The 27,057-nt window shown below is 42.3% G+C and overlaps 1 protein-coding gene across 3 annotated transcripts in view; it reads left to right on the forward strand.

The window, feature by feature from the left end:
• LOC146784493 (zinc metalloproteinase-disintegrin-like VLAIP-B) overlaps window positions 1-27,057 on the forward strand; it is a 278,449-nt gene that overhangs the window by 93,776 nt on the left and 157,616 nt on the right. For all 3 annotated transcript variants that reach the window (XM_085633319.1, XM_085633318.1, XM_085633320.1), the window contains exons 4-10: window positions 6,273-6,351; window positions 15,310-15,386; window positions 17,690-17,870; window positions 19,482-19,544; window positions 20,861-20,932; window positions 24,670-24,839; window positions 26,339-26,423. In XM_085633319.1, coding sequence (XP_085489445.1) covers window positions 6,273-6,351; window positions 15,310-15,386; window positions 17,690-17,870; window positions 19,482-19,544; window positions 20,861-20,932; window positions 24,670-24,839; window positions 26,339-26,423 — 727 coding nt within the window. The remainder of the gene's footprint in view (window positions 1-6,272; window positions 6,352-15,309; window positions 15,387-17,689; window positions 17,871-19,481; window positions 19,545-20,860; window positions 20,933-24,669; window positions 24,840-26,338; window positions 26,424-27,057) is intronic.

The following is a 27,057-nucleotide window of genomic DNA, read 5'->3' on the forward strand; positions in this document are numbered from 1 at the left end:
CAGTTTCTAACATATGGTCTGTAAGCAGTTTTTACTCTTTGAATCTTTTGTGATAAATGAGAAGTGCTTTATTTGTCACCAGAAACATTTTGCTGTTGAGTCTTTTTAGCTTGGTGAGCTGTCGGTTCTCTTTATATCTTTTGTGCAGTTTGTACTGTGACCTCTTATGTCATCCATGTCATTTGCACTATCTTATGTGAATAATTTGCACAATGAGCGGCATAGTTTCCTAGTGTGAGCCATTTTTAGGTCTCACGCCTAGCGTTGCAGTGCGCAGCCCTGCTCACGCAGCGAGAGATCTCTTGTAGGGGGTTTGAAAACGGACCTAGGAATCGCACGAGCGTGTGCTTTTCCTTTTGGGCCACACTATTGGCCTTTGCGTGCGTCTTTTATCAAAGACAGCACGCAATTGGCCAAAGGCGGGCGCATTGCTCCGCCCATGGCCTACGCGCACCACTGCCATGTGGTTTCAATTATCGTGCCCAGACCAGGGTGCAATAAGTGAAACCACATGTCTCGCTGTGGTGCGCGCGCACCACTCGCGGGCTCGGTGCACGCACCACTCGCGGGCTTATTACGTTTGTTTTCCCTCATTTGTGTCAATATCCCCTTTGTTTCGTGCATTTACATGTTGCCGCTATCTCTTTCGCCTCCCTACATAAATAAATTGCGGGATGTTTTTGTCTGATGTACAATTGTATGGTGTGGATTTGTCAGGTGTGAGGGATGGTAAAACTGCGCGATGCCGATCACTCATGTTACTGCACCTCCTGGATGTACAGCATGCTGCGAAATGGAATCTCCTTCCCTTTTTTCCTGTAAGGTGCAGGCGGTGGGTGTAGTACCGCTTACCACGGGGCTCCCTTTGGCACCATCTTTAGTCTGCATATTTTAAAATTTCTTTTCACCACTTTTATTGATCTAACAAATATATGAAACGTAAATAAAAAAGGTTTTTGATTGTCTGATTATTTAACGCCATATCTGATGTTAACTTTAACAAACACCAAGTCCAGTTTGACAGTAGGTGCCATAGCGCTGTGGGGTCCAATGCCCGCTTTGGGTCTTGGCCCCCATACACAGGTTGGTGCGTGGTGGCAGCTGCCCCGGTACTCGGCTGTCACATTGCGCTGTCAGTAGCAGACTTTCACGGTGTCGCCTGGAGATGAAATTGTGTCTATACTGCTGCTGGTGCCAGTGGGCCGTCCACCCAAGTGTTCTGCCGAAAGTCACTGCTGGCATGGTCCCCTATGTGTGGCGTACAGTTCTCTCCAGGCAGCTAACTTCTTGACCGGCAGTCCTGGAAACAGAAATATTTAGTTTAGGAACCCACTGTGGCAAGAGGTGCAGGAGTAGGTCGTATGTCACCATGTCAGGTATGTAATACCCAACCGAAACACACTTTATAAGGCTCTTTGCCACCAGATCCAAGCACACCTCCGTGCAGCAGCTCTGCTTCAAATGTAATTAACAACGTTAACGCCATTGAGACGGTCCGATGCACTTGTAAAGGCAGTAGCAGTACCTGAAGTTACCGGAGGAGCTCTTACTCTGAGGCTGAAGGGACATTTACGATCGGGCTCCAAGTCATTACAGGCGCTGTTTCTGGTGCGAGTACTGTTCAGTTTCAAACTATTGTTTTATAAAATAAAAAAAATACATAGATTTTGAAACAAACAATGGGTTTTGAACAGCACACCTACAAACGTATCTTCATTAGAGTGGATACGCATGCGTACTAGTATTTAAATGCACTTGTACAATGTCGCCTCTTCTGGGTGGTGCGGATAAACTGTGCAATGCCAATCACTCATGTTACTGCACCTCCCGCACTTAAAACACACTGCGAAAAGGCGGGGGGGGGGGGCAGTTAAAAATGTTTTGCAGTGAAGGAATATTACTGGGGACAAGAAGGCTAATGCAAAGAAGATCACGTGGGCATGATGCATGTTTCTATGCCTTATTCTGCGAGCCTACTTTGCACGACCTATTTGATAATTAACCTACCATTTCACTTGTGTTAGAAAAAAAATATTATTTATAGTTATTTCATATTATAGGCATTTAAATATTACATGCCTGCTACATTTCAAACGATGCTATGGATTCGCGCAGTTTTAGTCCTACTTCTGTTACACTTTTACTACTGACTAACTTCCTGTTTGATTCAGTACTTTACAACACTCTTGGAGCTCAAAATAAAGTTTGTTATATTTTTGTGTCCAAAAACCATACCAGGAGGCACATTATTTGTTTTCATCATCAGCTGAAATACTTTTAATTTAAAATAGATAGGCATTACAGAGTTATATTATCCATTCATGCCGGCATATTACAAGCATTTGCAATGCAATAGGTCTTGCATTACTGAAAGTTTGAGCTATTGGCGTTGCTTTATTACTTGCAAAACCAATAGCTCAAACAATCAGTAATGCGAGACCTATTGCATTGCAAATGCTTGTTCCACTTGCACCTGTCATTGTGCCTGCCTCATCTGAGCTCTTTACGCAATGTTGTTGTACTAACAAGAGTGCTGAGCAATTATGCTCAGTTTCCAGCTAATCTTTTGAACATACTTATCTGGGCATGTATTCAAAATTCAAAGGTTGGAAAGGCTAGTTCTGCGCTAGTGAGGTGAAAGGTTAATCTAGATTTCCTCATGTAGGAATTTCTATAATGGGTGCAAGTCTCTGAATCACTAGATTTTTTTAAGGTTTTGTTTTAACATGGCCAACTCTTTTCTATACTTTGTGTGTGTGTAGAGCACACTTTCACCTGGGAGTGTAATCTGGTGCTGAGCAGGTGTGTTTCTGTAAAGTCTTGCCTAGGTTAAGGGTGTGATCTAAAAGTCTGGTTTTCAGCATCTTGCTGAACTCGAGAAGGGAGGAGAAGGCTCTGATGTCTATTAGGAGGTCATTCCTATGTTTAGGAGTGATGTACGAAAAGACCCTACCTCCAATATACAGGTGGTGAATGTTGTCCTAGTGCTTGGAGTCTTGTCCGAGAGGTAGAGTATGAGTTGCATGTTGTCCCTGTAGGAGAGGATGTTGATATTGTGCGAGTGTATGACACTGGCTTAAGTGACCTTTATGCATTAAAGAGTGTAGAATTGAGGGACAAACCTTGGAGCACACCAAAGATGAATTTGTGTACTTCGAGTAGTAGAGTACCAGGGTGATCGCTTGTGCTCTATCCATCAGAAATGAGCAAATCCAGCGGTGAGTGGGTCCTTGGATCCAATCTTGTGTAGGCATCTGATGAGAATGGGGGAAGACTGTGCTCAATGTTGCTAAGAGGTTCAGGAGCATCAGGGCTGCCATATCATCTCTGTCCAGGATCATACGGTTTCTGTCTGTAAGGGTGATGAGTGCAGTTTCCGTACTGTGGTTTGGTCTGAATCCAAACTACGAGGCATCAAGGAGCTGGTGGTTAATGTCATCGGTGAGGTATCTGTTCATATGTTTTTCTAAGACCTTGGCCGGATATAGTAGGAGGGACGTCTAATTGTAGTTGGAGGGTGTGGCTAACTTTGAGGAGGATTTCTTCAGCAAGGATGTAACAGTGGCTTGTTTCCAAGCATCCGGGAAGGTGCCAGAGGTGGATGTATTAGAGCTTTGCTGATAGGAAAGAGACCTTTGATTATGTTGTGGTGGGATCATGGGTCTGACCGGGCCCTGGAGTGTATGCAATTACTGGCAGTGGTAGCCACGAGGTCAGGGTCAGTTTGTCAGCTGACGATGGAAGTCATATTGTGATGGCAATGGGATCCAGTAGGCAGTCAAGCTTGCAGTATATGCAGGTGATCTTGTTGCACAAGAATTCCAAGAGCATGCTTCTTTGGGTTTGTGAGAGGGTGATGGTGCTGCAGGTGTGGAGAACTCTTTAAAGATGATGAAGATGTCCATGCTACTGTTGGTGCTGACAATAATGTGGTCTGCAAGTGCTTTGTACTTGGTACTCTGGAGCTGTTGATGGTATGAGTCAAATTTGGAGGTGACTTTGTCCATTGTGTCACGGCTTAGTCTCCCCTTGCGCTCCAGTTGCTTGCAGAAATGCTTCGTCAGCCTGAAATCCTCTGTGTACCAGCTGATTTGAAGTTTAGTTCTTGTGATTTTGTTGCACTTAAGGGGAGCCAGGGTGTTGGTGCTTGTGGTTATCCAGCTGTTGAAGGTCTTTATGGCTTTTGGTGTGTTTGGGTCGGTGCGCAGAGGCTGTGATGTTTATCCAGCTTTGCTGGGCAGGTCTGGTGGTGGTGATTCTGGAGATGCGTGACATGGATGGTGAAACCGAGGAGGGTGTGGTAATGATCTGTATTTTTTTTTTTTTTTTAGAGTTTTATATAGCGCGACTTAGACCCAAAGATATTGGGTACCATAGCGCTTACATAGCACCAGTTTCGTTACACAAGGACACATTTATTCGGTATGGGGCGATTAAGTGATTTGCCGAGACTCGAACCCGGTTCCCCAGCTTTGACGTCGACCGCTCTAGCCGTAAGGCTACATCCTTTTGTTGACCATGATGTTACTGCAGGAGTTGCAAGTCAGGTGCAGGAGGTGTCTGGCTGTATGGATGGATTCTTTAAAGTGCTTCCAAGGTTTTCTAGGTGGGCAATCAAGGTCAATACAGTCTTCCAGGTGAGCTCTCTAGGGAGGATGAATGTGTCTGAGTTGTCAGAGAGGCATGTGATGAAGTCCATGATGTTGGTGTGTGGTCTTGGAGGTCTAAGGTGGAGAGCGGGCACAAGGTAGGCAGCACTCGGGGATAAAAAGGGAGGGAAAGCTGAGGCAACAGAGTCCTGGGAAAACAAGGCACATAAACAGAGGAAAGGGGCATAAACAGTGAATAACTGAGCAAAAAAGAGGCTCAAAACCTATCTAAAAAAGCCAAAAAATGTACAAAACAAGTGTAAAACTGGGCAGAAAAAAAGCCACAAACAAGTGTGAAATAGAGGAGCAAAATGGGCACAAACTAGAGCAAACAATGGAGCAAAGAGGCACAAAACAGGGCTAGACAGAAAACTAAGCCAAAGAGCTACAAATTGCAGCAAAGAATGGAGCAAAGAGGAACATAACGAGGGTGAAATGGAGCAGAAGAGGCATAAGACAGGGATGAAAAGAAAATGCAGCATATCAAGTAAAAAGAGAGCAGAAAATTGAGTGCACAGAACAAAAGGGCATAGGTAGAGACCGTGAAATCAAGGGAGCAACTAGGTGGGAGCATCAAGGCAAAGGGGTGGGTCCGAAAGGGCCTGGTCTGGTCGGAGGACTAGGCATAGGTAAGTCCTATTAGGGCTAGTACTGGGCACATCCGTGCTGTAGTTGCCATTAAATAGAGTTTCGGTGAAGAGAGTAACTCCGTGGGCAGGCTGAGGGTGGTGCGGGAAGAGGGGAAGCAGGAACCAGATTGGGAGTACAGGGGGAAGAACCAGGGGCATAACACAGGCCCCCGCATCCCCCGCGGTGCGGGGGCCCCCTGAGCTGCAGGAGGGCCCCTCAGCTCAGTAATAAAACCAGAGCGCTCCATATTAAATCTGGATCAGGGGCCCCTCTGTGTACATTGCAGGGGGGGGCCCTTAAACTTTCGTTACGCCACTGGGAAGGGCAGGAAAGTGAAGGCACAATGTCACTGACAAAACAGACAAAAGAGGCCCAAAATCTGAGAAAAGCTGCAGAGAACTATGTTTAAAAAATGTTTGGATTAACTGAATAAGGCACCATCATTATCTATGGTGTACCTCCCATGTTTGGAAATTATTTTACTAATCGGAATGATAGTACACCACATTTCCAGAACTAAATGCGCTGAAGTGAACAACAAGCCGAGTACCTCTATTCATCAAGTAGTCTAACTCCTTGTTCGAGTCTAGGACTAAAGGAGGGTGCTGCTCTGTTTTGTATGATTCTCGAGATGTCTGAAGGTTACTTTATCCAATCCTCTTTAGAACGCTTGACCATGGTTGGACTCATTCCAGCCTTCGAGTGTCCGAATACCATGGTACAAAATGGCTACTTTAACTTTTGGCTGGAAGATGAGCAATAAGTTGAAATTGTTACCATTTCAGGTCTACTATATGTATTTGAGTTTCATGTACCAGAACTTCGTGGTCAATGTAAACTGATCTTTATGGGAATGTACAATAATCCCAATTCATCTTTTGATAGCAGGCAATGGACTCTTTTCATTACTTTGTTAATAGTGTCACTCTAAATTAAATGTCCTGATAAGCTATGGGAATTATTTCTCACCTAATAGCCTATTTTTTTTTCCAGGGATCTTTTGGGCCAGAACTACACTTTAACACACTATTCACCAGATGGTCAAGAAGTAACAGTCTTCCCTGACGTTTCGGTAAAGTATCCTACAATTTTTGTTGGCTTACACCCTACATTGAATATAAAGCGATGGTTTTAAGTGGGAGACGTCGGGTAGTCTAGACTTTCAAGCTCTTCTATTAGCCGGTAGGACTTAATTGTTGGGACATCGAGTAAAGACCGCATCTCAAACTTCTGCTTTCCTGGAAGAAAAAATGTAGCTTATCAGACTGCTCTGTAAGGCAATTGTGATATGAAGTTTCTTCACAAGGTGGTTCTTGCCTTACTCGCAGCTCAATGATCTAAAAATCAACGTAATGTCCTGTGGTGAGGTCACTTTATCTGGGAGAACAGAATTTTTAACTTTTTCTTTAGTGAACCTAATAACAGAATTGTGCATAAAGAAATTCAAATTGCTTTCTTCCTTTCTACAATCAATTCAAACATATTCGATTATTCCAGCTTTTAGTACCTCCATTGTTCAAAGGTCCAGATCCCAATAATACTTCATTAAGGTTACTCAAACATTATGTTTATCGTGAGTGCTCCTTTCATTCACACCCTTTTTTCTCTGAGTATAGGTATGCCAAACCCATGTTTAGTGGTGTTCTCACAAACATCCTCTTGAGCATTAATGGGAGTACCAGGTCCCTGTTGGTGCTAATGTGCCACCATTCAACTGGCTGTGCTTGATGTAGATGGTTGCCACATATCTGAATGGGATAGAACAGCGCTATCTGTAGTACATGAACTTTTTAAGTTCACTGTAGTTTAGCCAAACCTTTGGTACAGGGCAGCATGGAGACATGAACCTGTGATTTACCCATTGACCTGTATTTGTGTGCAGATAGTTTGCCCACATTTGAAGCCACCCTCTAGCTCATATCAGTTTTGACAATGTTAAATGCTGCACCACAAATCCTAGGATCTTCAGGGGCCACCTCGAGAGTGAGATAAAGGATGCTTCTGCACTGATATTGACCGCTTGGGACCTATTAGCACCATAGAACTGGTTTTTATCACATGGGTGGCCATTGGCCAAGGGGACTGGATCCATGTCCTAATCACACCCGCTGACAATGTAATTGAGTTCTATTTGAATTAATTGTATGTAAATTTAACCAATTTGAATATCTTAAAATCTGGCATGGATCGAACTCTCCTGGAGGTACTTTGGACGCTCTTGATTTAGGTAAACAGTGCGTTCATTCATTGCATTGACGGAGCTACTACTGCCGTACAAGCTCTTGACAGATGAAATAGCTCTGCTGGTTATGGAGCCAGCTGCAGAAATGATGCTGCCTGGAGCTACCCTGGCTGCTTCTATCCATAATTATGAAGTGACTCTGCCTGTAACCATACCACGCCGCCCCTCCTTCCTTGTAATACACAACTGAAGGGCGGACTGATACCTAGACTACAAGCAGAGGCATGTTCTGTCTGCCTCGCTGCAGCCTAGTTGGCGATAGTTAGCTGTGCATTGAATTTTTTAAATGCTTTCTTTTACCTCTGTCAGTAAAGACATAAGAAAAAAGTGGTAATGGTGTTGAATGCTTTCCCACTGAAAACACTTCCTCTTCTCACCCCTCGCGCCCTCGCAGTCATCACATGGGGACAACACGTGGATGTTGGTTTAGTGGCCTGATCTGTCAGCTTGCCAACTCCTGTGGTCTACTGCCAAATGTATGATGTGCTTGCTGCAGACGGGGAGTGGATGTGGCCTAAAGCCCATATCTGCCGACTAAGGAACTGAGGAACCAGTCTCAAGTCTCCGAGTGTCACAACATATATATATATATATATATATATATATATATATTCACTTAAAAAACCATAGGTTTCATACATGTTATAGTTAGCTGGACATTTCACTCGTAAAAAACCAATGAAATTCCCCTGTTATAGTTAGTGCAGGCAACTATAACTCACGCGACCGCAATCCTCTGCTGATGACGTCAGATATTACATCACTGTATTTAGACACCTATTTACCCATGTCTTCTTCCATTAATCTTTAGCTATACATATATTACAAATATTTATTTTTCAGAAAGACACATATGTAATATCTGATGTCATCAGCAGAGGATTGCGGTCGAGTGAGTTATAGTTGCCTGCACTAACTATAACGGGGGAATTTCATTGGTTTTTTATGAGGGAAATGTCCAGCTAACTATAACATGTGTGAAACCTATGGTTTTTTTAAGTGAATTTGTACATTTTTTTAAATGCTAAGTTATGTATTTATTAATATATTTTTTTTTTTTCAGGTTCTTCACCGTTTGCGCACTGTGGGCGCTCGGTGCGCTTCGCGCACCGAGCGCCCACGATGCGTTCTGCGTGCCGTGCGTGCACAGTGCGCGTGCCGTGCGCGCACAGTGCGCGCACCCCGCGCTTTTTCGGAAAAAAAAATGTTTTTTTCATCCTTGGGGGTCCTTCAGTGACCCCCTGACAAAGGCTAGGGGGGGGGGGGTCAGGAACTGTCCACCCTGCTCCCTTTTCACATTCTCCACCTTTGTTTTTCACTGCCTCAGACTGCGAGAGACAAAATGGCGGCCGACACTTCCTGATTTCGACCGACTGGAATGTTTACTGTCATGTAACCACTAATCAGAATTACGCTCGCGCACGTCAGCGTGCGCGTACGGTATGCTTACCGTACTCCCACGGTGCGCGCCTATAGATATATATGTACTTTTAACTGAAATTTTCTCAGAAACTACTGAACAGATTGACTCCAGATCTTCAAAAGGCACATCCCTGACCTGAGGACTTTCTCTTTGCCAAATTTCAAATCATTCTGTTCAGCCGTTCGGGCTGTACCTTGGACTAAAGGTACCTATGGAAAAATCCATTGGGAAAACGTGTTTTGAGACCCCCTTTTTTCTCGGCCCCCGCTTAACTAATCACCCCGAGACTTTTAGGGTAGGAGCGGAGCGCCCCACCTATTTTGAAAAATTTGCGAGGATTCGTCAACTGGCGCCAAAGTTATTCAGAATAGAATTTTCAGATTTCCTATGGAAACACGGTTCTAAATATAACTATCTACTGGCGACAGCCAGTAGATAATAAAAATATATATATATATATATATATATACATATACATACATGGCTTTAAGTGGGACGGGTCTCACCGGTTCTGAGCACCGGCAGTTTTTTAAGGTGGGGCCTCGAAACGGGTCTCCATCGGGCTCTGTTTTGTGCCCTGGCACAGGCGGTATGTTTCTTTTTTTTTCCGGGCTGCAGTGACAGCAGGCACATCGATGTGCGCTGCTCACTTCTCACTAGTGGAGAACTCGCGGCATGACGTCATGCCAGGTGAGCATTGTAGGGGAAGAGAAATCCTTTAAAAAGAGTCATTTTCTCTCTGGATTTCCCTTCTTTTTGAAACTCGGGAGCAACAACATTGTTGTGGTGTCGCCACGGCTGTAAATCAAAGCTTTTTCAATGATATTCAAGCCATAGTTGCTGCTTATTTATTTATCTTGTGCAACTAAGAACCATTGACAAAGCTGATAGTCCTGACTTGTTGTAGGTATGAGGTTACTTGTTGTAGTGTGTACCTGGATGCAATGACAGAAACCGCAAAATACAGGTCTGGCGGCACACTATGCTAATCACAGATTTTTAGCTTAGGTGTGTTAAGCCACGCCCCTAATTACATTGGCCACGCCCCTTTGAGAGACACCCCCACCCCGTTTTTTCATCCCACTTAAAGCTGTGTGTATGTATGTATATATATAATATTCAGTCTGTAACGCCCTATATACAACTGTAAAAAAATAAAATAAAAAAAATACTAAAGTTTGATTTCTCCCCAGGCTGTTTTCTTGTAATTATTTATGTTGAGTATATTTCTTGAATTTCGAGTGGAATGGAATAGTTTAACAAGTACAATGGGCCGTCTTAAGAAGTAAACGGCCTTGAAAGGTAGCAACCCGGGATGAGCATTGACGGATTCACGTTGTACCGTCTTTTTTTTTTTTTTTGCATATTTATATAGCGCGAGCTCGACCCGAAGGTATTGGAGCGCTTTACGTAGCACCGTATTTACATTACACATTTAGGCACGGGGAGATTAAGTGATTTGCTCAGAATCACAGGATGTGGGCGCGACCTCGAGGCTCGAACCCTGGTTTCCTGCACCAGAGGCGGCAGCGCAGCCGATGGACCACATTTGTCTTCTTCCTCAGAATGTGTAATTATCTCGGCTCCATGAACACGTTCTATTCTAACAACTTTAACCAGAGAAACCGGTTTTCCAGAGAGGCGAGGTACTGCACCGCCCAAGGCACACTTATCAAACTGCACATGACAAAGGGGGTGATTTTTAGGTGAAAACCTAGGGACTGTTTTGTGAGCAGCGTCATTCAGGGAAGTCTAAAGTTACAACTAGTCAATACGGTGTTCACAAAGCAAAAGCAATCTTCGTTGGAGCGTAGTTCAAAATGATTCCCACAGTGCAGTTGTTTGAAATAGCGCTTAGAAGCCTGGAATTCACCAGCTCTTGTTGTCCTCAAGGGGGCAATCAAAGCTGAATCCTCATGTCAAACAGAAGACTGTCAGAAGGAATGGGTTACCTGGGTGCGCAGGGGTCGTGTTTCATAGCTTTTGCACTGTGGAACAAAGAGACTCTGTACTATTCTTGCTGCGTCACTAATGTATACTAAGGCAAATCAATGTTCTATCATGTCTGTTTATTAAAAAGAAACGAAGCACGCTGAATTTGCCTGAAATGTACTTTCTCTATTCCTTATTGCATCAACACAGGAAACTAATGTAACCATTGTTGCTTCAGGTTTTGTGCAAATGTTTTTGTAAGATTGCCTGGGCTAAGTTTGAAGGAACTGGGTTGCTCAAGCCTATTTGGGCTACATGGTAAAGTTAATCAACATGTGACTGCACCCGCTTTTGGCAATCGTTGTGGAAATGAGGCGTCCTGCACTCCAGTCTAATTGAGTAGCAAACATGGGAGGGTGGCACACTGAGCATCGAAAGATTATTAGCATGCTAGATTATTTTTTTAATCGCTTAAAATCTGATTGGAAGCATCCTGGACTATTTGGGCAGCACTCGTATGTTTGTTTGCTTCTTTATTGTTCAATTAATTAAAATCATTACAATATACTACGTTTTCCATGTATGGGGAAGGAAGGAAAGGAAAAGGTTTCTGGGGTAACCAAGTTTGCTAAAAGCTATAAAATCGTAGAGGCAATAGTCCGAACTAGGACTAAAGTGCTGGTGTGTAGGAATGGATCCTGCGTCTGGGAACCCAGTTGCCCGTCCTTTAGGTGGGCCCTTTGCCCAATAAAATTAATGATCGATAAAAAAAAAAAAACCTTTGTGTCTGCTGCCCCGTCATTGGTGATGACTAAACATTTAAAACAACACAATTTTCCTGGTTTCGGTGCTGGGTACCTGGATTAGCTTGTCTGACATGCTTCTTCAGTCCTCCAGTCTTGATCGTTTTTGTTCCCTTGTGTGGCTGGGATCTGTGTTGAAAGAAATCCGAGGCAGGACACTGAATATGTTGTGGACACAGGACTGATATTTTGCTTTGTAGACTGTTTAATCATTGTCACTCAAGCTTGGTGGCCAACTAGTTGCAACTTGTGACTTTAATGGTATGTGTCAGTGCAGCCACAGTCTGGCCACAATTTGTACTATGTTGGCGGAGAAGCACAGGTCTGAGACTTCACTGCAGCGTCTAAAGCCGTGAGACCTTCAAATTGGGAGTACCAGGCAATGCCGCTCTCTTGCCAACTTAGGGCAGCAACACAGCAGGTGAAGCCAAGATTCACGATGGAAACTACATAGACAACAGGCGGTTGAGTTGTCTTGCAGGGCCCAGGATGGATTGAAGTCTACGATGGGCAGTGCGAGAAATCTCATATAGGTGATACTTTTCCGGGCCAGGACTGTTAGGGCTTGCTCAAAGTATGGCTGAGGTTTTCCCAGGTTATAAGAGATATTCAGTGTTGAAAGACTGGGTTGGTAGTGTAAACTTTCCAGGTCCATTTCAAATAATATTCTCTTGACCTGTGCGTTCACTGTCTTTTTCCAGGCTATGGTCGGGATATCCTGGTGATGCAGATTTTGGACTTCTATTTCAAGTAGACTTGTAGCTGCTGCCAACTGTACCTGCCATGGCAAAATTATTTTGATTTGAGCTTTCAGTGAGGTTGCTTAGGCACGCGAAGTACTAGTGTAGTATTTTATTATGTCCTCTGAGCAAATGATATCCGGGCGGGCGAGTTCTATCTCCAGTCTCACTCTGGCTCTCCTGGCCTGTCGAGGGAGAGATAGAACCATCTTGTAAGTAGAGATTTGGAGGTTCATAGGGAACTTGTTGAATGCGCCGGGAAATACTCGATGACCGTAATTAAGAGAAGGAACAAGATTTGCTCTTAGAACTTTCAGGATGGGTTCTGCAGTCGGACTGTGAATTTGTTGGTTTAGGTGTCTCAGACTGTAAATGATGCCGGCCCCCTTGCTTCTTGGGTATTTTAGGTGGGCCGCTGGTTTTGCCCCTTCCCATAGCCTGATACCCAGGTAGTTATAACTCATGCATGTTTTAATTTGCAGGTCGCCTAGGTGCCATTGAGCTTTTTTCTTTCGCTGGTACTTCCCAAAGATGATTATCTTGGTCTTCTTCTGGTGCACCATGAGGTTGTTCTTTTGATTATACCTGTGGGGGGCATTGAGAGCTTTTCGTAGACCAGTCCGCGTGTGATCCATTATTACAATATTGTCGGCATACTGAAGGATTCGGAGCCGCACGTTCCCCAGCCTTGGTGTTAATAAACGTGCGCCTTCCAGGGCTTTTCCCAGGTCTGTTGTGTAAAGATTAAAGAGAAGGGGGCGAGGACACCGCCTTTTCATTATTGGTCGGCACCTTGGCTGTTACAGTATATTGGCTGGTCTTTATGCGCACCCAGGTCCCCTGAGTGCGGCTATTGTCATTAGTAACTGTTGGGGGGATCCCCCAGGAGTCTAGTTTTTCCCACAGTTTCCCCTCGATCAACTCAGTCAAATGCTGCGCTGCAGTCCACAAAACATCAGAAGAGAGGTAATTGTGCTGGCTCGGTCGCTCGGTGTGACAGGTGACCCAGTACTAAAATGTTATCCCTAGTGGAACTTTCAGACCTAAAACCAGATAGAAAGAGGGGAAGGATGTAGTTGTCTTTTGCCCAGGCTTCTGGTTCTTTCAATAGTATTCTTGCATACGCTTTTGCTTCTATGTCTAATAGAGCAATAAGGCGGTAGTTTTCTGGTTTCATGCTGTCCCCTTTTTTGTAAATGGAGAAAAAGAATGGAACCTTTCCACGACTATGGAATTGTTGAAGTTGCGTATTTTCATCTATTTGAGCATCTTTAGTATGCCAGATTTTGCGTTAAGTGGCACAATGAGCACAGAACCTCATCCGTGCCATGACTAGGCCCAAAGTTTTAAGGTCTTAACTATAAAGAATTGTGCTGAATTTATGGGATGAACTCTTTATATTTAGAATAATGCATGTGGCTGACCTGAAGATGCCTGGAACAGAAGCCTGAGGCATTGCCCTCCCAGATTTCCAAACCAAGTGCTCTTATGAAATCTTTGACAGGGCACCTGTAAAAAGACAATATTATGCCTGAGGCATACCAGCACACTTTTACATAAATTAACAAACCTGGATAACGCAACTGTGAGATGCGGAAGATGCTGAAAAGGTAACTGGGATTTCCAGGAGTTTGCCATACCAAAATATTGTTGATTAAAAGTTAGAGTTGTGATGAATGCCATTAAATGAAAGTTAGATGTTTGATACAGATTTGGTTAAAAGTGGTTTGGAAAGTCAAACAGCTCTCAAATGCCCTATCGACCAGCCAACTTCCAAATACAGAAGGCAAAAGAGAAGCCACTGTACTCTGAAGATTAGATGGAAGTTTGTAGCCCAGTGTTTAGAAGGCAGGTGGAAGGTGAACGAGTAGGCTGAGGCTCCAAGAAGAACAAAGTTCCAATACTAAAGAGCAAGTAAACATACACATTAGTTCAGACTAAAGTGAGGAATCGAGAGATGGATTTTAAATAAACCACACAGTGAGAATGGAAGTATTAAGGTATACCTTTTAAAGAAAAAGAAGTGTAAATGGCTGTGTGAACCGTGTCCGTTTTCAAGTGCTTAAATGCATGAAAACTAAAATGCTCCTGCACTGGTCTTGTGTTTCCTTCCATGCATCTTGAGTTCAAAGCATCACACACTCCTCTTAAACCCGAGAACAGGGTGGTTGAAATCGGTGTGTTTAAGGACTGCGAGATTTTGAACGCGGGACTCTTAGGCAGCAAAATGACTTTTGTAGAAGATGCATTTTCTGATTCAGGTACCTTATGTGCTTAAACGATCAAGCAGTATTGAAATGAGACAAGGCTCCATCTCTGGTGGTTCTTGGCACACCTGCAGCAAGGACACCTTCAGACTGCCGACTCAGAAGTTTACCGTTCATGCACTGAGGACCTGGAACAACCTACACGTATACTTCAGGACCATCTCAACTTTGCTCCAATTTAGGAAGGCTTTGAAGACTCCCTCTTTTAAGAACACTACATCCCTATGCAGTAACAGCCCTTAGACCAGCTACTTTACCTAGCACTCATTGACTTTGAGCTTGTCTTTGACCCAGTGGAGAGTTCCACTGTATTTTGGCTACGCTCACACTGTGAAAATAGCACATACAGGTGTATGAAGCTTACATGTAGCTGTAGGCCTTTCCCCAACAAGGTGTTTTTTTTTTTTTTTTAGAGCTTTGCCAGTTTACAATAATGCATAATTCTACATCCATAATCCATATGTGATCGAGTTTTTAGAGAGGCTTCTGAGGTTCTAAACAGGAGCATAGGTTGGATCTCTTGTGAGAGAATACTTTAGGAGTAGTAATAAGCAGTGTAATCAATTCAATGCAGTCTCTGTGATTTTTCGTATATGTACTGAACATATAAATCTTTCTTATAGGACCATTGTTACTATCACGGTTACCTAAAGAATGAAAGTGACTCTGAAGCCAGCATCAGCCTTTGCAATGGTGTAAGGTAAGCTTGCAAACCCATTTTTCAACTTAGGAACTCCAGTCTTTGCATCTGGTCATTACTGATACATTGCCACAGACCTTAGAACATACATGTTTCAATTAAGCTTTGATTATGCTCTTTATTAACGATGTGCCAGAAGAGACAAAGATGTCTATAAGTAGGATTCTCAGAAGACTAGTCAACCGAGACCCCACATTCATGACCTTGGTTCAGATCAAATTAATGATTTGGCCAGTGGGTTTGTGGAGCTTCCTTGCTGCTCTGCTCCATTTCTCCTTGTTTTTCTGCAGCACAGCCTGTTCAGAAATGTCCTCAACATGCAGACACAGGAAGGCCACGCTCATCCCCTGTGGTTACCAATCCTATCTCCATGGTAGCAAAAAATACCTTGACATATCCATTTGTGTTTGTCCCAAAAAGTGTTTCTGCTGTTGTTCTTTGCTTACCTCCTGAGCAACTAAGGATGTCTAAGAGGGTAATTTTGGAGGGTTTGCTCTTTTGGAGTTATTTCAAAGGCTTTTTTCTTTAAAGAATGATAGTATTAGGCAAAACGAATGGTTCTTTCTAGCAATGGTGTTTGTCATTTGAAGAGTCTCTACTGAACTGTCTTATCAAGTGGACCACAAAGGATATAATTTTCAAACAGATATCGATGCTTTGGGAATGGATCATTTTAGAATGAAGTGAATCATTCTTAGTCTGATGTAAAGATGAAGTTAGTAAATTCACTGTTCAGAAGTTTCTTGGGATGTAAATATTGTAGACGTTGTCAGTTTAGCAATATTGCAAGGGCTAGCATAAAGATGAATGAGTAAGGGCCAGCTTTTACTGTAGCAACAGGTAGAGTTACTGAGGTTCATGTTAAGGTACCACCAGTGGGACACTGAGCCAAAAGCTTAGTGAAAAAGAGATTTTCTAGATGTAGGCCCAAAAGATGCCAAATGGACCCACCTTGGTACTGTGCAAAATGAACAACAGCGTAATGTTGAATATGTAGAGTGCCACTCGGCCTCTACTATACATTGTTGCCAATGCTCAACCATAGGGCCAGATGGGGCCTGAAGGGAAAAAATAAATGCTGAGCAAACGCTCATGTTTTTCACTCGGCGACCACCGTTATAATTGCTTGTGTGTCCATTAATTACAAAACCTAGCGGCCTACACCCCAAGGTTAAGCAAACCCCAAAGAATGCTTGATTTTGCATCATTTGTTTTCGTAAATAAGTTATCAATATGAACTTTTCTCTAACAAGATGTTTATCTTCCCCAGTGACATGGTTGGCCCTTTTTTCAAGTTATGAAAGTGCCAATCAGCAACCTTCAGAATTGTACTGGAAAAGAGTTTCTAAAAGCTTTTAAAAAAAAGTATGTATGTTGCCTCATTTGAAGGTACCAGAGTAGACCCACACAGCTCTTAACCCCTGTTTGACATCAAATAAAGTGACTACAAAAGGATTCTCCTTCCAAGAGTGCCCTTGGGGTTTTCTACTTTTTATTGAACTATCTTTATTGAAAAGTCTGTTGCATTCTGTAAAACAATTTTTGAGTTTAATCAGGAGAAGTGCCCAGGCACCATGGCTAACAAATGCTGAAAACATGCTTATATGTAATAGACCATGTTTTCCAACTTGTTAAATGACAATAGCTGCACAACACTAGTAGCGGCTGCGGTCAGACCGTCCGCCAAATGTTGCCCTCAAAGGTGCTAATAATTCAGTTTGAATGCTTGGGTATTAAAATGTCATCTCTTCCACATATCACCGGTTAAAAATGCAAATATTCTAATATTTTTTGTATTATAAAAAAGCAAGTCATCCATCCTTCACATTTAAATATTTGAAGTGAGCTAACAGCCTAAACATTTCCCCTCGTAAGAAGGTCCAACCAAGGTGAAGATATCGCAAAGATTTTGTTTAATTTGAGAGATAAGTGATACAAAGCACTGTGGTGTCTTACGTTTACTCAATTGCCAACCATTTTAATTATGGCCTCTATGTAAAGTAACCCATTGAGAAGTCATGCTAGAACAGATGGTAGCTATGTTTGTTTTCTCTTAATATCCCGTGTGTGGATTCAAGTACAAGTTCAATGAAATCAGAGGAATAAAAAGAATGGAATAGATGTTTATAATATGGATTAAAATGGAGGAAATATTGAATTAGTTGGCCAGAGGCGCAATTTCGCTGTGCGGTCGGTTTGGGGCAAGTAGATGCCCCAACCAAATCATGTTGTCTCTATGTAAAGTAGCCCATTAAGAAGTCCTGCTAGAACAGATGGTAGCTATGTTTGTTTTCTCTTCACAGTGGATATTTCAGAAACAAACAGCAAAGGTATTTAATCGAACCCCTTCAGCGTGCAGAAGGCGAGGATCATGCAGTGTACCCGTATGAGAGCGTTGAAGACACCCCAAAAACCTGTGGAGTAACAAACACTTCATGGGAGGGAGGCAATACTAAATCGTCTCGTGCCATGACTAGTAAACAAGTAAGTCCTAATTGTAAATGTTGTGTTTTAGCTCAATTGTAAACTTTTTGTGTGTTGTAGAAGAAAATCTTTGCACATAAATTGTGATAACATTTATTTTACTATAATTTGCTGCACATTCTGAAACGCCATCAAGCTGGATGCGGTAATGTCTTTTCAACTAAGAGGTTCTGTCATACACACTTATACAAAGATTGCAACTGTGTGTGTGGGTGTGTTTGTGTGTGCCTGTTCATCAGAGACCTCACCAGCTGAACTGGCGAGAATTTGTTTTATCTCACTACAGAATTTTATAAAATTCTAGTGACTTGCAGTGGCGGCTCCTCCGTTTGAACGGAGAAGCATCACCCTACAAACAAAACCCCCAGGCCAGAGCTGAAAAATAAAATAGTCAAGTTTATTTATCACATTTTATTTTTCAGCAACACGACCGGTCTCGAACTGAGTATCAGGACGGGGCAGGGCCGTTGGTGCTGAGTGGCAGCAGCGAGCTTTGTGCTCCCGGATTTAAAAGGTGCAAGTCTTTGTTCGGCTGGCTTGCCGCAGCCAGCCAGGCATGCACATTTTAAGCCTCTCTAACCTAGCTGTCCTAAGACAGCTGGGTTAGTGACTGCAAAGGTCTTCAGTGCTCTTGTGAGCACTGATAGAGGCTGCTCCCACTAATCCTAGTGCTGCTCTCATGCTGCATGAAAGCAGCACTAGGATTGGCTTGTGAGTCAGGAGCCTGCCTGCCTCAAGGAGAGGAAGATTGTAGAGGACATTGTGCTTGTAAGGTAAGTGACTGTTACTTTTTAATGTTCCCCCTAGGCCCACCACCCTCTAGGCATTCCAGCTGCCACAGGTGAACTGAGGGGAAAAAAAAGACTTGAGTTTGTATAAAATGCTTAGACTTTCAATTTAGGGTGGAGTTTTTCAACTCTTTCTGCCTTCTAATATTAACCTATATTGTTCAGGCTTAATTTTTAAATATCAAAACACAAGGGGGAGAGTAGAGGTAGGGACTCGTCCTCCATGAGACTACGCACATAACCAAAAGCGTACATTCGGTATCCGAAAAGGAAAGAAAGCACCTGTTGCAGGAACTCAACAGAAAGAAAAAGTTTTCTTTCAGATAACCCTCACCCACCTGGATTTCCGCTTGGTGGCATGCTTCATCACAGGGTCCATCCCTGCCCTCTACAGGGGCGTGCTGCTACCAACGAATATGCGGGAGTACTTGATTGAAAATAAGGGTGTCCCTATACACCTATGTGGTCTTAAAATTCAGATGGAGTGAGGTTTTTTTAAAGTGTGGAAAAAAAGTTAAAAATACCAAATTAGTGGGACAAAAACAACTATTTCCTACCCCTAAAATGATATACTGAAATCTGGGGATAAGCGGAAAAAAGCTCTAGGCGTAATTAATACAAACTGATACCTATATGTATCATTAAACAGTTTCGCAATGTGGTAGCGTTGTGGATTGTGCTGGCACTTACCAATTTATATTCAGGTCATAAATTGAAGCACTTTCAAAACAAGCAGCTTTTTTAGGACCAGCAGTCTTGACGTTTTGTTATGTTTCTTCTTCTGGATGGTAATTTCTGATTGTGTATGTTCTTTTGTCTTCAGAAGCAAGAATTCCTGAAAGCGAAGAAGTACGTTGAGTTAGTCATGGTGGCCGATACGTCCATTGTAAGTATCGAGATTTTTATCATGCAAGTAGCTTGTGGTTATTGCAATCTATAGGGCACAGGCTGAGTTTTGCTGCACCACACTTGTGTCAGGGGCATTCCCATCAGCAAAAAGTACAGTGTTCCAGGGACCCAGGATTCTGAGGGACACACTATATTCCAATTATTCTTGCACTGGAGTCCATAGCACCCTTGCTATACCATTGTGCAGTGCCTTTGCAAACAAGGCCCCTGTTGCAGGTGCCAGTGCTCTGCCAAGCATGTGATACTACCTCCTGTTAATGTTTGGACAGAAGCCCTCTAAGAGGCTCAGAAAGAGGTATTATGTACTGATGCCACGGTGTATTTTTAGATATTCACCTAATGCCACACTTTTGTGCTGGCTCAACACCTAGAATCTTGTCAAAGCAATGCAGCCTGCCAATACAGGAACCAATGATGGGTTTACTGGGGCCCTAATTGTACAGAGTGATAATTTAGGACTTGGACCAGAGCTCGTAAACCAATATCATTCTGTGAATCTATTAAAAATATTCTGTATAGTTGAGTGTGATTCCAATATACTTTCTATTCGCTTTTCTAATATCGCAATAATGTAGATAACTCGTTTTTTCCTGACTCTTAAGTTAGCTGTTTAATACGAGGACTCCTATCCTCCCAATATTTTTTCTGCTGTGTCCCCATGTGCATGTCTGAGAAAAGTGAGTTGGGGTTAGTCTGTATAAGTAACTATGAAAAATTATGCCCTAGTGCTAAGGAAGGTTCTAACCCCTGGAGGTACAGGATACATGGTGGTCCACAGTAGTTATAATACCACTTGCTTGCTCACTTTTTACAACTTTCTAATGCAGTAATTGGCAGCAATTGGCCAAGTCAAAGGTGATAGGCTAAACAAGAAAGAATAGCTGAGCTGTAACTTCGCGAGGATCGAACGCGTGGCCTTCAGATTATTAACTTACTTAATCATGAGGGTGATCAACAACCCACGCTGTTTGTTCACTTAATTACTTTGATTTAATTATAAGAGTAAAGTTAAAGCACTTTGCTATATGCAGCACATACAAGAAGGAGATAGTAATTTCTTAATTCTGCACACATAATGGATATTGTGGCAATTCTATACTTAGTGAGTGACAAGTAGTGCAGAAAAAACGAGAAGAGAAAGAGACCGGGGAAAAAAGTCAAAGACGTCTGTGATTGAACGTTCTATCGTGATGCGATTCCAAGGAACACTTAACATGAAACCTACGACCATCTACTATCCTTCAAGCTAAATTGGTTACTTTATCAAGTTGATAATGATTTCTTCTCTTTCAGTACAAAAAATACGACCGAAGTAATGCACTGGTGCAACAAAGGATATTTGAAACTATCAATTATGTTAATTTGGTAAGTGGTGTTTGGAATACTAGTAACTATCAACACAATGATCAGCATTTCCCATGTGAAAATTCCTAATTTTCTAAATGACCTAAAGCAACACATTTTGAGTGTGAGGTGGGTTTTAAAAATACAACTACAACTCAAAACAACTACAAATCTCAACTACAGAAACTTAGGGAGAATCTTACGCGTTAGGCACGTGCATACAATTACTAATGATGGTAGAGGCTGAAAAGGGGTTTGCGCTTCCTCACCACAGCATCTTCTCTCCTTTGCAGTACTCCGAAGCCTACACGAATGCAGCTTTTTTCAAGGTCTGACTAACAGGCTAGACTAAACTATTGTTCACAATTCTTTGGAATATACATTAGGTGGGCTTGGGCTCTACCTAAAAAAGTGTTTGCCTGTTGCATCATGTCATTGGCTACTTGGAGCATCATTCCTACTCCTATAAAGTACTTGTATTGCAATTCCTCAGGGGTTATTTTTCAATTCAAAAGTACACTGAATCAAGACACATTACATTATTTATCACATAGGGGCATTGCTAACAAAAAATATTCATTATTGGTTTTTTTTTCACTTTGGCAGGCTTTTTTTAAACATTTTTGAGCCCAGACTTGTGATGCAAAACCAGGCTTTGCCCATGCTGGTTTGAAGCTTCCTTTAGGGATATGTATAGTTGTACAAGGGCAAAAACAACAATTGATGGACAGAATGCAGAACAATGTCATACATTCACCCCAGTACAGAGATCTGGGCCTAAATCCATCGTTTTTTTGCTCACCATGCCATCCCAGTTTGAACCCAGCCATATGCAAATCAGTCTTGACCCTGTGCCTCATGGGAACAGTCCAGCCCGAACTGCCAAGCCAGGTCCTCGCTGGACTGGAACCAAGCATCCTAGGACCGGTTTCGGGGTTTCACCCCTCTTCAGCCAGGATAGCGTGATTCCAGTGGCATGGAGAGCATGGGACTCCTGTCTGAGCATACCCGTCCCACTCGGGGTGACAAATGCAAAAACAGCAATTGATGGACAGAATGCAGAACAATGTCAAACATTCACCCCAGTACAGATCTGTTGACTGGGTGTGAGTGTTTGATTGGTTCTGATGCTCCGTCCATCACCACCCCCTTATGTACCGCTTAGTTGTACAAGGGGGCAGACAGTGGGGCACTACCTCTTCATAAAACTGAAAATACCAACAAAAAATATCTTTAAAAAACCACTGACAAATAAGGTTGTGCGGAAAGGTTTAAGCAATTGAAGTAACGTTACATTGGGTAAGCCTTCATGTATTAGCAATAAATTCAATCTTAAAAGAAAATAGTTAAGGAGAAAATGAGCATGCTGAGCTCTTAAAGCCTATAATTCATAAAATGATGGTATACATGCTATTGTTTCTAATTTTGAACTTGGTTTTATAGCCTCTTATGAATAAAGTACCACACTTAAAGCCTTTTGATGAATTAGTAACAACCACTGGAGATTTACTGTGGCCAGCAGCAAGTGGTGATATGGATTCTATTTCACACAGCTAGAGCTGACTGATGTGCATAAACAGTACAAATGAGAAAAAGGTTGGGGCATACATAGTACAGTGCTTTATTTGTAAAATAATTGGTGCTGGTGCCCAATGCTATGCTCAGACACCCGTGGCCGGCGCTATAAAATGTCAACGTGCTGAATACCAAGGGTGCGTAGTCGTGAATCCACCTCAGGCCTGTTTGATTCTCTCTGAGGCACTCCCTGCTTCGTTATCTCACAGGTTTCTGCTTGCTTCCTTACTGACAAGTTTTCTGTTGTTCTCTTCCTCCTGTTTTCCGGTTTGTATGTATTCCCCCTCTCTTTTTCTCGGGAAGTGTCTGCTCAGGAGAAATTAGTGCCAGTCCCCAAAAATAAATGCCCGTGGATCCCACTGGTAACAATCGGTTCAAAATCTAGCACTGAATAGTATCTGTTAGAAAAGTAATCATATGGCTATGATAGGAATGCAGTTTTGGTGCATCGATTGTTTTCTCATCACAGTTGGTCAAAGGGGTGCCCTGATCATTTTATGGCATCAATTGATCTTCCACAAAGTCTACTTAAGTGTGGCCACCTGCGATGAACAACAAACAATTGAAGTTGATGCACTGAACTAAATTTCTATCATAGACTTCATGATTGCCTTTGTAACTGATAGTCTGTGTGACTCAACCGGTTTCTTACGTTTATAGTGGACCATTCCCTTTTAGGGATCCCACACACAGCACTTCAGGTATTGGGGTGTTTTGTGGGTGTTCAGACCACCACTGTTTTATTGGTTCAGATCTAATTTTGATGGTTATGGTACCAGTTTCCCTCTTTACTAAGGGCACACACTGGCAATAGGATGTGTAACTAGTGTTTCGTCACTGCTGCTACTTTAATACCATCCATAAAAAGCAGAGCAGTGTACATGTTATTTGGTTTGTATGATAGTCCTATTTGCAATGGTAGAAATTATTATGGCTAAGAGCAGAGCGAAAATGACAGTAAGGAAGTGATTGTTAATAAGTTTCAGCAGGTAGTTGCACTTCTCCACTACTTGTGTGAATCAATGTTCAATTGTTTGTTTATAAAAACACTGCAAACTGCAAGAACTGGGATAGAACTGGTAACCAGAAAATTTGAACCAGCAAAGATGTATTTAGATGTCCAAGGATGCCACAGGGACTAGAATCATCTCATACAAGATGTTCATGGAAAAGAAAATGTTTTCATCCAAAATTGAAGTCACCAGAATGAGCACCGGAAATTTGGGTGAAGAATTCTAAGGGCGTGCCCTCATCACAAAGGCATCAAGAAGATCCACAAATACAAGAGGGTTCCGGGAAGGGATGGCACAGTGTGTGTGTGTGTGTGTGTGTGGGGGGGGGGTATATTTTCTGCTTTCATTCTCATGGCAGAGAAATGCCAAGCCTAACGCAAAAACAAGATGACTGACTACGCTGTGATAATGACTTCCAAACACGTCCAAGAGAAATACAAGAAAGAACATAAAATACATGGATGCATAATCTTTCTCAATATCACTTGAAAGCAATTTGGAGGGCACCAGTGCAGTTATATGCCAGACCTGCAATGTGAACATATGCATGTCCCTAGATTTCATGTTAAGTAGTGATCCATTCCACCCGCCCCCAGAGAACCAGAAGGGGACACCTGGTAGAATTCTGTTATACCGAAAAAAATCAATTGTTTTTTTCAATTCATGTTATTTACACATTTTATTTTTGTGGTCCTTGTGAAATTATTGTATACACCCAGAATTTGTATTTTTTAGATATTTGGATTCTCATGTCGGCTGAGACTTGTAAATTCTATTATTAGGATTCTGAATTTTATTACAAATCACTACTAAATTGCAACAAGATATGAAATCCACAGGAAGACAGAGCAGTCAGAAATATTAGTCACCTGATAGTACTGGACATATTACACAGTATACCTGTTCATTGGCTGATGATCACATTATAGCACCACAATGCCTATATGGTGAGGTGTGGGCAAGGTAAATAATAGTTAATAATAGTTGCAAAATAAGGAAAGGGATCAGTCAAAAGAGTGGAAAAAGATCCAAAGGAGGCCATAGCTAAAAGGATGTTGCATTCATCTCATTTTACAGACACTTGATGTTTACAGGTTATACCTGAAAATTGTCCTTAAAGCAAGCTGTACAATCTTTGTTTTGTAAAATGTGTTGTTCTTTCATTTGTAGGTTTACAAAGGTATAAACATTTTTGTAGCACTGATTGGCATAGAAATCTGGCAGACCACTGATTTGATAGCTGTGGATGCCTCGGCAGACGGTGATCTGGCCAGGTTTTCAGCTTGGAGAACTCAAGACCTTCTGAAAAGAAAAAGAAACGACAATAGCCAATTTCTCACGTACGTTGTAGCATGATTTTCCGTTGTTGTGTTTTCTGAGGTATTTGTTTTGTATTAAATCTATTTAGGTAGTTGTAGTATCCTCAGGTCATGTTAATATGTTCCCTTTCATTCTGTACCTAGCTGCTCAGCCAGTGTGAGTGTTCCGCGTAGAATGTTAGTGTGAGTGGAATGCTTGGGTGCCTGTGTGTGTGTGAGACAGTTGGGAAGATGGGCTGAGCAGCTAGGAGGCAGCTCCTGGTGGGGCCTGTTCTGGGCTTGTTCTAGCTTGCTGTAACTTCTACTTATGGACTTAATAAACTACATAAATCATCTCGGCTGCGTCTACTTCATCACTTGAACATGTGGGCCCAGCCCACTACAGTAGTCCTCTATTGTTCATCTTAGTTCATGCCATTAGAATGATGCTTTCCATATGTGCTATTTTTGTCCCGTGTGAGAAGTGGCCTGCAAGGGCTCTCTGGTCTGATCTCAGGTTCTAAGTTTCTGACCAGAATAAATCAAGGTAAGTAGGTATTCCACTAACCCCTTTTTCATTCATACTTAAGGAGATATACATTCCATGACACGGTCTCCACATAACCTTTTTATGCAGTATAAATACATCAATAGTGGAAATAACCTTCCACCTTGTACACAGAAATTGTTTTTAATTGTGCATGCCCCCATGTGGTGCAATCCCCTAATTTGCATTGGTGTGGGGGAAGACGTTTGACAGTGCCTGATCTTTTCTGCACTTCACCAGCTAAATAATTAATATGGCTCCACTGTCATACCAGTTGCCACATCATTTACCATACATATACTCTAATGAATACGTCAGATGAATTTGGCAAAACTATAGAAGGAATCAACTAGAATATTTTGTGAAATTGAATAATGTGATGGGAATAGTTCTGTAATGGTATGGTGCGGTAGGGTAGTAATAATCCTGATGTATAGGAGATAATTAAAACACACAGGGAAACAGATGATTTTCCTGTGGCCATCCACTTTTCCTCTCATCTATCCTTTGCTTTGCTCTCCCTGCCGGAGGTATATCTTTCGTGACCTTCTGTAGTAATATCAATATTGCAAATATTAGTTGTATAGTAACTTTCTATATACACCCCAATATAGACAAGTTTTACTCCAATATGGGTGTAATTGATACTCCTTCTATTTGGTCCACATGGTTTAATATTTCTATTCACTGTTGGTAAGAACAAAAATCTAATAAAACATGAAAATAATAATTAATTTGGCAATTTCCAAAAGAAACTCTTGCTCTCGGCTATCATTTAGATTTTTATCAAATTGTTATTGATCTGGGGTGGGTGAGAAACTATTCAGAAAGCTTCCTATTTCTTCCATACAAGGCGCACCTTGGTGAGTAACGTAATCTATAGTTGACGCTGGGCCATTTTCTCAAGCCTCCACACCAGGCAGCCTCTTTATCATTCTCATCTGTCAGTCTACCTTATTGACTTACTTGTCCAACTATTTGCTTCTTTTTCCAGGAATGTTGACTTTGAAGGTCCAACGGTTGGCTTGGCCTTCGTGGGTACCATGTGCTCCTCCGATCACTCCGCTGGCGTTATTCAGGTAATTTCATGTTAATGCCTGCTCAGAAGTATGAGGATAAAGGCGAGCCATGAACTGGACCAGACTTTAAAAGAACTTACCTTAGATCTCAATAAGGGGGCCTGTGAGACTTCTCTTTCCAGGGCGGACATTACACAAGGTCACATTAACTGTTTATAGGCATGGGGATATTAAGTGATTTGCCCAGAATCACAGGCTGTTGAGCTGACACATAGACTAGAACCTGGTTTCCCTATTCTAGAGTCTGTATCTCTGGCCATAAATCCACATCCTCTCCCTCTTCACAGAACAGAGGAGTACATGGTACAGATTTAAGCGGTAGACTCAGTCGTAGGTCTTCGATTTTTCCAACGGAGAGCAGCAGGTCGTAAAAAGGATAGAGAAAAAGGAGCTTGGAATTTGAGGTTTTTGAAAGTGGTGAAAATAAGGGTGTGACACCAGTTGGCCTCTCTTAAACCATGATACATGAAGCTCTCTACAGAGACTAAACACTTGGTTGCTGGTTTGGTTTCAGTGTTTTTGTGGACGTGTATGAGTACAGTCATTGTACTAATCATTTGCCATTTCCATTGTTTAAAGTACCACGAGTAGGCATGTGTCTAGCATGAGGTTAACTTTTACAATGTAATACAAT

Source organism: Triturus cristatus, chromosome 11 (genome assembly GCF_964204655.1).
Source record: "Triturus cristatus chromosome 11, aTriCri1.1, whole genome shotgun sequence".
In the NCBI taxonomy this organism is placed as follows: Eukaryota; Metazoa; Chordata; class Amphibia; order Caudata; family Salamandridae; genus Triturus; species Triturus cristatus.